Source organism: Belonocnema kinseyi, chromosome 4 (assembly GCF_010883055.1).
Source record: "Belonocnema kinseyi isolate 2016_QV_RU_SX_M_011 chromosome 4, B_treatae_v1, whole genome shotgun sequence".
Taxonomy (NCBI): Eukaryota; Metazoa; Arthropoda; class Insecta; order Hymenoptera; family Cynipidae; genus Belonocnema; species Belonocnema kinseyi.
The window spans coordinates 83,058,794-83,073,192 of record NC_046660.1 but is presented as its reverse complement, the minus strand read 5'-3'; the positions used below and the strand labels follow the sequence as shown (position 1 = coordinate 83,073,192).

General features: G+C 27.7%; 2 protein-coding genes across 5 annotated transcripts in view; one reads left to right on the top strand and one right to left on the bottom strand.

The window, feature by feature from the left end:
- LOC117172026 (S phase cyclin A-associated protein in the endoplasmic reticulum) overlaps nt 1-3,868 on the bottom strand; it is a 150,611-nt gene extending 146,743 nt beyond the window's left edge. For all 3 annotated transcript variants that reach the window (XM_033359750.1, XM_033359751.1, XM_033359752.1), the window contains exons 1-2: nt 3,529-3,868; nt 756-979 (exon numbers count right to left, since the gene is read on the bottom strand). In XM_033359750.1, coding sequence (XP_033215641.1) covers nt 756-966 — 211 coding nt within the window. In that variant the 5' untranslated portion in view covers nt 967-979; nt 3,529-3,868. The remainder of the gene's footprint in view (nt 1-755; nt 980-3,528) is intronic.
- A 15-nt stretch (nt 3,869-3,883) lies between these two features.
- LOC117172027 (ubiquitin-conjugating enzyme E2 N) lies at nt 3,884-14,156 on the top strand. Of its 2 annotated transcripts, none has more exons than XM_033359753.1 (3): nt 3,884-4,183; nt 7,151-7,404; nt 12,740-14,156. In XM_033359753.1, the coding sequence occupies exons 2-3, from the start codon at nt 7,160-7,162 to the stop codon at nt 12,948-12,950; spliced, it is 456 nt and encodes a 151-aa protein (XP_033215644.1). In that variant the 5' UTR covers nt 3,884-4,183; nt 7,151-7,159; the 3' UTR covers nt 12,951-14,156. The 2 variants fall into 2 exon arrangements, with proteins under 2 accessions (XP_033215644.1, XP_033215645.1); XM_033359754.1 differs by lacking the exon at nt 3,884-4,183 and adding an exon at nt 4,238-4,343.
- The last annotated feature ends 243 nt before the right edge of the window (nt 14,157-14,399 follow it).

Below are 14,399 nucleotides of genomic sequence, written 5' to 3'. Positions count from 1 at the left end.
AACAGATGAATTTTCAACTAAAATATTGAATCTTTAAATAAAGAGAAGGATTTTTAACAAAGTGGTTCAGCTTTCAATCAAGTAGTTGAATTGTCAACTAAAAAATATAAATTCTCGACGAAAAAAGTAATAGTTGATATTTCAACCAAGAAAGATTTTAATTCGAATAAAAAAACGTTCAATTCAAAGAAAGAATACAAATATTGTACGAAATATTAAAATTTATAACAAAAGAGTTGAATTTTCAACAAAAATTATAAATCTTAAGTAAAAATGGGTTTTGAAGAAAAGAGTTCAATATTCAACTAAATAGTTCAATTTTAAATCAATCAGATGAAGTTTTAACCAACAAAATTTATTTTCTGCCAAAATTATTAATTTTCAATAAAATATATGGGTTTGAAAAAAATATAATTAAATCTTTAACTAAAAGTATAAAATTTCAAAAAAATAGCTAGATTTTTAACTAAGATTAATAAATTCTTGACAAAAAGAAAACGAATTTTAAACGAAATAGTTCCATGATCAACCACAGAGATGAATCTTAACCAAAAAATGAATGTTCAAGAAAGTAGTTCAACTTTTAGCCAATTATTTAAATAGTTTTTCCCAAAAAGATGACTTTTTAAGCAAATTGCTGCATTTTCGACAAAATAATAAAATATAATAAAATAAAATATATTTTAGAAGATGATAAGAAAATGTTGTGACGAGTTGAATAGTTTATAATCAGTATAGAAATGTCCAATTTTTACCAGATTTTTTGTCACGTCCGGTAGAAGCAGATCTTACTCGCACGTTGGTCTTCATTGATCGTTTCATTGTACCTGATTGTGCTGCTCTAGGAATACTTGGTGGTTTTCGTATAATTTTCTCGGGATTACTTGTACCGACTGGTACATTAAATGCTATCAAATTTCTAGCAGCTCGTCCTTCTTCTTGTATCAATAGCCTCACGTCTTCCATTTTTAAATACAGTCTACAGAAAGTATTGTTTTTTAAATATTAAAAAATATTTCACGCAAAAAGAAAATAGTATTTAATATTTAAGGATCTACAAAAGGATTCACGAATAACGCTAAATCTACTTAAAATTCTACATAACAGAAACTTGGTTTAAATTTACAATTGAAATATCTGCAAAATGTCATAATTAATCTTATAAACAATTTTTTATTTACCCTGACCATTAATATTCAAAGGCCAATATTTATGTAAGTTACATGTTTAATGTATAGAATCTTTTTAAATGGAATGAAACAATAAAATTTCGGATTACAAATTTTAAAATTATTTATCTCAACCAAAGAATACGACTTTTTACCATATATATTTTAACATAATAGTTGAATTTCTTATCAAATGGTGGATTTTTCTACCTGTGAAGATAAATTTTCAATTAAGTAGTTAAATTCTCAAACAAAAAATATTAAACTTCAACCAAAAACGGTTGCATTTTCAAAAACAAAAAATTAACTTTGGCCCAAACAGTTGAATGTATGACCAAAAAGTTGAACTTTTCTGCAGAAAGACGAATTTTCAACAAAATAGTTCGACTTTGAAATAAATTGTTGAGTTTTCAACAAAACAATTGAAGTTTCAATAAAATAAATGAATTTAAGCGTAGCATAATCAAAAATTTTCGAAAATAGGTTTATTGCATAAAAATATGTTTAAAAAATCAAATACACGTTGTGATAAAATTCAACAAGACGTCATCTCGGAAATGGACTTCTGTCTTATCTTTAAATGGAGGTTTCTACTTTACAGAATGTTTTTTCGCTGCCCTGAAAATTTCCGATTTTGTTGGTTATCTAGTTCTGTACTGCCAAAATTCAATTGTTCACGAAATAGTTAAATTTTCAATTGATATGAAATAATATTGGTAATTAATAACAAAATACTAAATTTCCACCAAGAAGATGAATATTCTATCAAAAAAGACGAATTTTCAACAAATTTTATAATTTTTTAAACAAATAGTTGAATTTTAAAATAGAAACAATCAGTTTTCAACCAAAAATCGCATGTTCTATCTGTAGTAAAAAAATTATTATCATCAAAAGAAAAAAACTAATTTTCATCAAAACAGTCAAATTTCCAATCTAAGAGATGAATTTTCTAATCTAAAAGTTCAATTTTAAGCAAATACAGATTTTCCAGTCGAAAAGGAAAATAAAGTTTAACCAAATTGTTGAACTTTCAGGCAAAAAGATCAATTTTTCTGTTAAAAAGTTGAATTTTCAACAAAAAAAGTTCATTTTCAAACAAACAGTTGCATTCATTATAAAAAAGAGGCCATTTTAAATTTAAAATATTCGGTTTATACCAAAAAAGACGAATTTTCAACTAAGAAATATCAAATTTCAACAAAAAATAGATAAATCATATTTTGAAATAAAAAAATTATTTAAACCAAACCGAATTTAGTTCAACTTTTACCCAAGTTGTTACATTTTCAATTAAAAAAAAAGATCAATTTTGTATAAAATAGCTAAGCTTTCATGCAAAGAAATAAATATTCAGTTGATTTCATTAAAAAAAGATTAATTTTCGACAAAATAGTCTAATCATCAACCAATAAAGATTAATTTTAAACCAAACAGTTACATTTTTATTAAAAAAAAAGGATAACTTTTCTTCCGGTGGAAGAAACTTGAAAGAAAAAGAAATAGAAATACAAGGCATATCATTTTATAACATGAATATTATTTCAAGGTGGCCGCAAAACTTCATTCTTAAAAGTCATTAATATTCCCTTGACCATTATTATTAAAAGAACAGAATCATAGCGTTATAATATATTTAACATAGATTTTTTTTTAAACGGAATAAAGCCGTATTAAAATTAAATTAACAATTGTAAATTTATTATCCTTCACAGATATTTGAAGTGCCTCTTTTAAAAATTCCCTGACTTTTGCAACATTTTTTTAAATTTTCCTTCATTTTCCCTGATACAATGCTATGACATTGAATAATACACTGAAAAATATAGTTTTAATTGCAATTACCCGGATCCTTAACAATTTAAACATAATTAATATATATATATTTTAATTAGGACAAGTGTCAGAAATAAATGAAAAACACACATATGTTCGAAGTAAACTGAAATTTGTAAAATGCGCAATTTCTGAAAGAATATAGATTTTTCCAGGTAATTTGTTGTCTTTCACTAGAGGAAATTATATTGAAGCATTCGGAATATGCAAGTTGAATTTTTATAATGAATTTAAAAATACACGCTAAAAAACCATTTGCCATACACAACATAAAACAAGAAAAAAGCGAAAAGAAAAACAGTTGGGTTTGAGGTTATGTAAACAAAGTACCCACTGGCAAAAATTAGTATCAGCGTAATAATAATTAAAAATCTCTCTATTAAAGTATAAACAACCCTAAGATCAAATAAAAAATGCACAAACTGTCAGAAGTAAACTTTAACCCCCCTGCCCCACATCAAAAACAATAACAACCACCCGAAAATTTAAAACTCCCATCAAAATCTTAAAATTAGATACTCACCGAAAAAAACTTTACTCATGAAGAATTCTTAGAGGATGCCAGGACGTAAATTGCTCTTGAAAATGGAAAACTGGCAATGACATTTTGACAGCGGACGGTGACAGTTCGTAGACAACTTCGTTTAGCTTCAGACGCTTGACTTCAACTTTGAGGTTAGCTTTCCCGCAGCCAACTTTGAACTTTCCTTTCGATTATCCTGATCCTAATTAATCACAATTACACCGAGATTTTTTTACACAACAAATTAAAGCTGCAAATCAAATCGCGTCCCTGCAATTCGGATGAGAAAAAAATCAAGAGTGGTCGTGTGCTGATTTTGATTCACGTAGTAATTAGCAGCGGAAAGCAGCGCCATCGACATGTGGTAAGATGAAGTGCGAGAAGCGGCTGAGGAAAATACATTTACACACATTTGCGTGTGGAAATTAAATCAGTTAGTCGATTGCCAAGATATTTTTGGAATTCTTGTGTCCGGAAGCACACGGTACGTCGGCGATTCAGCCGACTGTGTCGCATCTTGCAATTTTGGATCAATCGGAAAAAGGCGATTTCGGTTTCCTGTCGGTTTCCGCAAGAAGAGAAAAGAGGGGCACCGTAGGTGGACGAGGAGTTGCCAGACTTACGGGGTGACGCGGGCATATTTTCTCAAAAAATCGTATGTATTATCCAAATTTCCTCTGCCAAGAACGCACTGGGATGATGTCGTTGACATTTCATTTTTTCCGGAATACCGCTCTCTTCAAATAACTCAAATCAATCATCGTCTTCACTTCCAAATTGTATTGCGGTTATGTGATTCCCGCTTCTCAATAGAGGTTGGGATACTCGCATCTTCATTTTTTCAGATTTTCTGAGTCCGATAATCCGGTTGTCGCAAATCATCTCAATACGTTCCTCTCGTTAATTTCTTATCCTAATTTTTGCTAATTTGGAATCGAATAACTCTATTTTTCCACTACAGAATGATTTTTAGGCATCACGTAGGTGGCTTTTGCGTACTTTTAATATCTTATTTTTGACGTTTTTTACACGTATAATGTGGGAGATAATAAAGTTTTTTGTTTGCCTTATATTAAGTTGATTAAATTTGCTTCGGTTTGACTTTCTAGTCTATTGTAATTTTCATACATTTGTGATTGCTGAGGAAGTATAAAAATCTATAGTATTTGTTTCAATCAATGCCTTAATTTTAATATATCACGTGGCAATAAGATTAAATTAGGGATTCCTGTCAATACTGCTGTCGTATAAAATTTGGTTAATATCTTCTTCTTTTTAGATTTTTGCAGCTTTATTTCATTTTCCGAGCTGATCTCAGTAAATAAAAAATACGACTGTTGTCCTTTGTTTGAAATATTAGTGACTGATTATTTTTGTGTGTTACTAATGGGGAGAACCGGGGAAAACATTTTATACATTTTTCTTATCTGGTATCGTTTAGTGTTAGTTCTTTATAATTGAAATATTTTTATAAGAGCAATATTTGGGAAAATTGAGAAAAATTAATATTCAGATTTTTGTAGATAACAATCAATTATGAACAGAGATTTTTTCTTACTGACATTTATATTCATACTGCCACTTTTTTCGATTTGGAAATTCGGCCACGGTAGCGCTGCAATCGGATTTTGGATTACTGCTATTTTTATTCTTTTGAATTTTCTTTAGAGTAGTACTTAATTTTTAATTGCTGTCAGTAAACATGATGGTCGAAAAACTTTATCTGCAAAATTCCCTGCTTTTTCCCTGACAATTCATATTCAAAGACCAGCTTTTTAATCTTTGATAAACGGAGTAAAACAATAAAAATTCAGAATAAAATGTATAAATTTCGAATTTATTTATTTTAATCAAAAATTATATCTTTATAGCATGAAATATGAATTTCCAGTTCAAAATAATGAATTTTCAACAAAACAGTTAAATTTCCCACAAAAAAGGACTTTCAGAAAATAATTAAATTTTCAACAAAACAATTAAATTCCCAACAATCTTTAACAAAAGTGTTGAATTTTCAACAACAAAATAAATAAACTTTAACGACAGTGGCTATAAAATACATTAATTTTTAATCAGAAATGAAAATGTTACATTTTCAGTAAAAAAAAAAACAACAGTTTTAACAAAATAGTCAACAATATAATTAAAAAATAAAAATACCAAAAAGATGAATTTTTAAGTACAATGATGAATTTTCTAACCAAATGAACAAAATTTCCAACAAATAAAGATTTTTCAGTCCAGACAGAATAATAATATTTGTGTATAATTTTCGTCCATGCAATCTGGTTAAATTGAAATCCAGAAGACGAATTCTCCACAAACCCATAGAACGAAATTTTTAACAGAATAGTTTATTTTTTACACAAGTAGTTGAATTTTCAGTTGAAAAATATCAATTTTCAACAAAAAAAAGTAGATGAATTTTCAACTAAAATATTAAATTTCGTACTGGAATAGCTAAACAAATTTGTTACAAAAATTAATGTTAATTTCTGAAATTTTCAATAAAAATATATTTTTTTAAAGTGATTCAACTTTGACAAGTTGTTGATCAAGTAGTTGATTTTTAAATTAAAGAATATGAATTTTCAACAAAGCAGTTGAATTTTTAAATAAACAAAAATCAAGTGTCAAAAAAATAGTGGAGTTTTCTACATCAAACTATAAATTGTCAACAGAAAATTAATTTTGAAGAAAACAGTTTAATTTTCAACCGATTAATGAAATTGTTAATAGAAAAAGAAGCGATAGGAGAACACAATTGCAAAAGAAAAAAATATAGAAATCCCTGACCAATCTTTCATTTTTCTGGACCATTTAATATTCAAAGACCAGAATTTTAAGCTTGTAACATTTTTAACATAGAATATTTTATAAATAGAAACAATTTGAGATTAAAGTTTAAATTGTTTTATTTAATACCATTGGCAGTTATGTAAAGTGCTTCTTATAGAAATTCCTTGACTTTGTAAGATTTCTTTCTAATCCTTGACTTCTCTGACCAATAAAATTCCCTGACTTTTTCCCTAGTTTCCAGTTTATCCCTGACCTAAGGCCTCCCTGGCAAATGATATTTTATTTTAGTTTCTTCTATCAAATTTTGTCGACAGGAAAGTTATATTCATTGAAAGAAATGTAAATATTTGAATATTTTTGGATGGTTTTATAAATAACGTATATACTTAAAGACAATAAGTTTAATGAATTTCAATTAAAAATAAATTTTTTTTCTGTAAAAACAATTTGATCGTAAGTTACAAAAGTTTATTTCTTTAAACTATTATTTTTAAATACAATTGTTTAAGACATTGTTGTTACCGTCTTTGCCTAATTAGTGATTAATAACCGTTCAAAAAATACGTAAAGCCTTTTTTAGGGGGGGGGGGAGGGGGGCACCTCGAACGGTACGTCAATATTAAACTTATACGAACTTAGGAACAATCTTGACATATTTTTTAAGCGACCCCTGAAAATGTATTCCTTTTTTTTTATTTGAAATGACATCATGAGTCTTAAAATCATATAAAACTATTTTTCAGAGATCTGATTTTTGGCACTACTTTAAAATAAAAGCTGTATAGAATTGTAGGTTTTAATCAGTTCTTTTTTCGGTTTATAGCAAATAAAAATGGCTGCATTACCGCGAAGGATCATAAAAGAAACGCAAAGACTGATGCAAGAGCCAGTCCCTGGGATCAGTGCAGTACCAGATGACACTAATGCTAGGTATTTTCATGTAATTGTCACGGGGCCTGAGGATTCTCCATTCGAAGGTGGATTATTTAAGCTCGAGTTATTTTTACCAGAAGACTATCCCATGTCAGCACCAAAAGTTAGATTTATTACAAAAATTTACCATCCAAACATCGACAGGTAATTTTATTACAGAACTTGTTTTATTCTCTTCTATTTGAACTAGTCGGTTGCTTTCTCAATTCTTATTTATGTTGAATTTATATTACTTATAAAAAAAATTGATTGAATGAAATGCGTTTCAGTGGCAGAGATTTCATTTAATCAAGAGCTATCTTTTCATTCTTGGAAGTTGCGATTGATTTCATAATCTCTACTAATGCCTTCAATTTGATTTCATTCTTTTTTTCTGCATTATATTTAGCCACAGGAAATATAATTAACTACGTAGTTCTTGGGAAAAATCTAAAGATCTTTGGGCAATACACCATTCAATTTTTGACATGAAATTTAAAAAAATAATAAAGAATAATATTCCTTAGATTTTTTCACTCCTGTTTTTATTTTTTTTCAATCACAATTATAAAACATTTGACGGGTCGCAGTACAAAACTAGATAACCAACATTTTTGCTGAAAATGGGCTTTTAGGATACAAAATTAATAAAAAATCAAATGCGTGTCGCGTTAAAAGGATTTGTTCGAAATCTAATTTTCATTACAATATTAGAAAGATTGGTCATTTAAAACCAGGTAGCTGACTTTCTGTACTTGTCACATCTTCTTTTTTAAATTGCCTTAACCCGTTAACGCCGAGAATGCCCCTTTGGGTACACCACTCTTTCTGCAATTTTAACTCATGCAATTCAAGATATAAAAAATGAAGAGAATTTGTCAAAAATTGACAAATTGCAAAATCAAAAAAATAATTTAGAACTTTCTGGGAAAATTCTCACGTATTCTTTGAGTGATTCTAAGAAATTTTTCTACTTTTGCACTTTCTTGAAAAGGTCATACTTTTTGAGAAACAAAATTCATGAATGTCTTCGCAAAAAATTTGTCATTAACGAGCCATTTTGAACACACTAAGATAAAAAATTGATCTCGAAACCATATATTCTGAAAGCTTAGGCATTTATTCCACCGGTTACTGAGGTTCCAATTAGATTGCACACTGAGAACCATTCGGGAAACTCCATTTTATAAAAAAAAAATGGGAAAAATCGTTTTTTTTTTTGTTCAAACGATATTTTTCCATAATTAACAACATTTTATCACATTTTCATGCCAACCGTCGGAAAGAAGAGATCTTTAGCTTCAAAAATATGTGTGTCTCAATTTTTTATACCTTGAATTGCTTGAGTTATAATTGCTGAAAGAGTGGTGTACCCAAAGGGGCATTCTCGGCGTTAACGGGTTAATAACCTTCTTAACTTTTTTTAAAGCCTGTTTTTTCACTATTCTCCTTTTCTTGGAAGTTTTTAAATACGAATTTTTAACAAAATACTTTAATCCTCAACTAAAACAGATTCATTTTTAACCAAATAGTTACATTTTTAACAAAAAATTAATTTTCAATAAAAAAAAGACAAGTTTTCAAAAATACACACATTTTCAATCAAATTGTTAAATTTTCTACCAAATTGTTGAATTTTATAGCTGCAAAGATAAATTTCCTACAAAACAGTTAAATACGTCAGCCGAAAACGTGATTTTTCAACAACAAAATTTCATTTTCAACCGAAACAGATCAACTTTTAACCAGACAGTTGCATTTTCAACTAAAAATTAGACAATTTCTCCAAAAAGAGATGAATATTTAACAAAATAGTTGAATGTTCACTAAAAACAAAATTTGTTATTCAAGAAAGAAAAATATTTTAATTGAATTGATAAAATTTCAAGCCAAAAAGATGAGTTTTCAACCAGAAAAGTATGACTTTTTATCAAAATTGTGCAATTTTTAATAAAATAATTAAATTTTGAACCAAGTGATAAAAGTTTTAAATACAAAAAATGAGTTCTTAATAAAAAATTGAATAGTAGGCTTTTCAACCGAAAATAATCAATTTTCAACAAAAAATAGTTGGATTGGGTTCTGTGAATTCAGTTCGCATTAAACTAGAAAAATGAGAAAAAGTGAAGTGAAAAATGAAAAAAAATTAAGCCTGCGATAAATTCAGAGGAATTTTGATAGACTAAATAATGAAATTTTAAATAACATTAAAGTTCATTGTTAATACTTGAACAATTTTATGACTCTATTTAAAAAAAAATTGACATGATTTACAGTTTTTTGGAAATTTGGCACCGGTTTTACCCTTTTTAAAAGAGAAAGTAAAATTTTATTTAAAATTAAAATTTCCGAAACGTTGTGAGACTATATCCATTTGAATTCAGTTCGCCTGATGTTGTTTTTCAAAGGAAATGAGATATGAATTTTACCTATTCAATGACAAAAATTTTGACAATATTATGAATATTTAAATTTTATAAAGCAGATGACGCATACTATCAATAAGAGTGGACGGTCTTATCAGTATTATTTAAACTAATACAGGAATTGAACGTTTCCGTCTTGCATCTTACAAAACTTTTAGTTTTCTTTCCTAATCAGGCGAAAAATTCTTTAAAAAACTTAAAAATGAACAAAATCGTGGTGATTTTTCTAACAATGTTGTAAGATCATTTGTTTAGTAACCCTAATCGTTTTTTATTCCTAATTATTATTTTAGATTGAATATTATTTCATGAGATTTTATCGATTAAATCGAGATTTTACCTCCCAGTCAAGGGAAAAAATAATTAAAATTCTCGTTTAGAAAAAAGGCAACATCTACAGGCACGATAAACTTCTGCAGAACAAAATTATTTCTCTTAAAAAGTTCTAAAAAAAAAGGCTATTGACACTTTTCGAACAATTTATGTTGCAAATTTTTACTATGTATAAATAATGCCGGTTAAAGTAGTTTTTGTTTAATAATAAAATGTATTCTGTCGTAAAGAAGAACTTGTATTTAAATTTGTTCCTGAATGTCTTATTTTCGAAGATAATTAAAAACCCATTTTAACTTGTACTAAATTTGTCTTCATTTTTTTCATTATTATTTATTTTATTAAATATATATTGTTACCAGAATAGACTCCTATTATTTTGAGAAGAGATAGAGAAAAGCTTTAACATATAATTTTTTATGTCTTTATCAGGTCATTTTAAGAAAAATGTTTTTGTTATTTGCGTCGTTTTCGTATCTTATATAGTTTTTTTCTTCTTGTAAAAAACGTGGATTTTCTTGTTTTCGAGAAAAAAATGAAGAAAAAATGAATTAGAATAAAGAACAAAAAGTTAAATGCCTGCATTAGTTAAAAAAACCATTCGGCATTTTAAAGAAAATATTCGACTTGCTAAAAACAGTTCTTCCACAAAACTAAATTTTCACCGAATTTACAAAGAAAACAGAAAGTTCTCATTTTTTATGATGACTGAAAACCAAAACGTTGGTAGATTTTTTGGAATTTTTTTTTTTTTTAATTCTGATTTAATGAGAAATACATTTTATTTGGGGTTTCAAACTATAATGGAGACATTTAAGTAGGTTAAAGAGGAATTTAAATTGTAAAATATTCTGTCTTTAATTTAATCAATTTTTGATAACTAGTGGAAAATCTTTAGTAAAAATATAATCTGATTTTTAGAGAAGAAACATTTTTGTCTTGATACGCAGTTTATCTTACAAAATTTGAGAAGTCATTTTATCATTGTTTTGCAAATATTTTTTTGAACTATAAAGTTTTCACTCCTTTTTTTAATTAGATAAGGCAGATTACAATCGTAACAATTTTAAGTTAACTTTTGTACATTATCTCCAAGGTTCATGTAAAATACCCCAAATAAGATGTAATTCAATGTATTAAAACAATTTCCCTTTTTTGTGTTATAAAACAAACTTACTATATTTTTTTTGTTGAAAAGTATAATATTATATTTTTGGTGAAGAATTAATTAATTTTTAAGTCTCTACTATTTGGTTGAAAACTAAATTATTTTCTTGAAAACTCAACTATTTTGTTTTTTAAACTATTTATCTATTTTTTGGTCGAAAATTCATCTCTTTTATTGAAAATATCATCTTTTTGGATGAAAATTCATATTTGTTTGTTTTTCATTTAAGATTAAAATATTTTTTAGTATGGATATTAACTATTACATTTTTAGTTTAGAATTAATCTTTTTTTGTTTGAAAAATCAACTTTTTGATTCAGAGTTGAAGTACTTTTTTGAAAATACATTTTTTAGTTAAATATTCATAATTGCAGTTTCAAATTCATCTCTGGTTAAAAATTAAACCATTTTGTTGAAAATTCTTTTTGTTTTTCAAAACTAATTTTTTTTGAGTGAAGATTTAAATATATATATTGAGTTGAAAATTGGTTTGGTCGGGGTTAAAAGTCTATAATTATATTTTTTGTTCAAATTCATCTGTGTGGTTAAAATTGTTCCTATTTCGTTGAAAATGACATTATTTTATTGAAAATTAACTTTTTGTTGAAAATTTGTATATTAAATTAATTTGTTGAAAATAAACATTTTTGTTAAAAATGTAACTGTTTTGTAGAAGATTCTTTTTGCTCGCTTTAAAATCAAACTATTTGGTTGAAAACTAGCTTTTTGTTGTTAATTTGTATATTATATTAGTTTTTTGAAAATTCAACTTGAAAATTTAACTTTTTTGTAGAATATTCTTCTTGTTGGCTTGAAAATTAAACTACTTGGTTGAAAATTAATTTTTTGTTGAAAGTTTGTATATTAAATTAGTTTGTTGAAAATTCAACTTGAAAATGAACATTTTTGTTGAATATTTTAACTGTTTTGTAGAAGATTCTTCTTGTTGGCTTGAAAATTAAACTATTTGGTTGAAAATTACCTTCTTTTGTTGAAAACTAAATTTTGCGTACATAATGATTTTTTTGTTATTGTAAATTCATCTCTTTTGGCCGACGATACAACTATTTTCTTGAAGATTCATCTTTTTTTGAGTTTGATTTTTCTTTTAGTGTAAAATTAAAATTTTTTTTCATCTAAATACTTAAGTATTTCATTTTTTGCTTAAGAATTCGTTTTTGTTTTTGTTGAAAATTCAACTTCTTCATTGAGAGTAGAAGTTTGTTGTTATAAATGCATTTTTTTGGTTGAGGATTCGTTATTTTAGTTGAATCTTTTTCTCTTTCGTTAAAAATTGAACTATTTTCTTAAAAATTATTTTTGTTCTGTTTTTTTAACATTCTTTTGATTGTTTCATTGAAAATATAACTATTTTGTTGAAAATTCAATACATATTTTGACTTGAAGTAGTAGGATTTTTAAGCGTTTTAAATTGAATTAAATATGTTACCTTCATGATTAAAAAAAAAAATTAATTATCCTATTTTCTTGAAAAATCGCGCTATCTGCCTTGTTTGAAAGCATTTTGGGCCGTGAATTTGTGAACGTATTACACAATGTGGACAATTTTCAGGCTGGGCCGGATTTGTTTGGACATTTTGAAAGACAAATGGAGTCCAGCACTCCAAATTAGAACAGTTCTTCTTTCGATACAAGCGCTTTTAAGTGCACCCAATCCTGACGATCCATTAGCAAATGATGTAGCCGAACTCTGGAAAATAAATGAAAGCGAAGCGATACGTAACGCCAAAGAATGGACCCGTAGATACGCCATGGACAACTGATCTCAGTATCGCCAGATTATGATCAAACGCGCGAACGACGATTTGTCATCCTAATCCTTTCCACTGTCACCTAATCTACGCCAGCTGCACTTATGTCCACAATTTTGCCATCAAATGAATAAAACAATTTTTGTAAGCGCAGATTGCATGGGACTACTATTTTCTATATATTATCGAGAAGGACTTGCAAGATTTTCAATAGCGGTGAAAAGAGTGGAAAAGAAGGCAGGTACTCAAGCCCTATGATTTGAAATATTTAGAAATATAATGTTAATAAAATAATAGTAATATTAATATTAATAATAATAATAATAATAATAATAATAATAATAATAATTAATACCTCTAAGCTCGAGCTCGTCTGATCATCCTTTTCGCTATTACCATATAAACTATTGAACTACAAATATTTCGCTTGCCGTCGTCGTTCTTCTGACACTAGAGTATGAAATTGTACATAATTTATTTTTCGGTAATTCAAGCATGTAATCTTGGGATAAACGATTTTCTGCATTATAATTTTAAAGACATAAGTCGCGGGCAATCGGGCACTGCTAATTCTCTTCATCTTTTATTGTAAAGTTATATAGAAAATTTGTGTGCAAGTACAAATTAAGCACAGCTTCTCGCATAGATCGATTCCACTTTTTACGATTGATAAAATAGGTTTGAAGTTTGCATCTGGCTAAAAATTTCTAACAGAGCCAAACAAAATTTAAAAAATAGCCGAAGATCGACCTAAGAGTAATTTTTAGCCAGGGCAGGTTCAGAAAATAATTAGAGAAAAGGAAAAAAGATTTAATTTAGCACTATGATGCATTTGTATTAGATATTTAGATAAGGGCGATAATTAATTGTCCTGACGAGTTTTAAAAGCTTAACTGGTGTGGTGAAATAAAGCGACTTTTTTAATTGACTCCCTGGCATCATGAATTTAATCATACCATACCATTTAAGGATTAAAACTTGAACACGAAAGGTCGATCAAGTTGAAATTGAACTTTATAATAGTTTACAAAGCGTAAGATTTTTCAATATGAGTACTTTTAAGTTGGAGAAGACAATGTATTATGGATTGTATCGAGTCGGTGAAATTCGAGTGGAGCGGCAACATTATTTTCTTGATGAGACGTAATTCCAAGTGCAGAAGATCGAATGGTCTTTGAAACCATACAATATGTAAATTTAATAAACAGTAAGAAAGAACAGTGTACGAGTCTGCATGAATTTGTATAAAGAAATAGCTACACCTAGACTAAAAGACGAATAACAATTAACAAAGATTGCACTGTTTGAAATGATAGCAGGTTTGATGATTGTGAAAATTCAGCAGAATCAAAGGAATCTATCGTTTTCTGAGAGTGTATGTAATTAAGAAGTAATGACATTTGTTCAACTAGGGGCGTTTCTCGGATAATCGATAACTTACCAATACTGGAGGCTGTCATT

Excerpts from the sequence above, each read along its gene's own strand:
- LOC117172027 (XM_033359753.1), top strand. The coding sequence starts at position 7,160 with ATGGCTGCATTACCGCGAAGGATCATAAAAGAAACGCAAAGACTGATG. Across the intron at positions 7,405-12,739 it reads TACCATCCAAACATCGACAG|GCTGGGCCGGATTTGTTTGG; the intron begins GTAATTTTATTA and ends GACAATTTTCAG.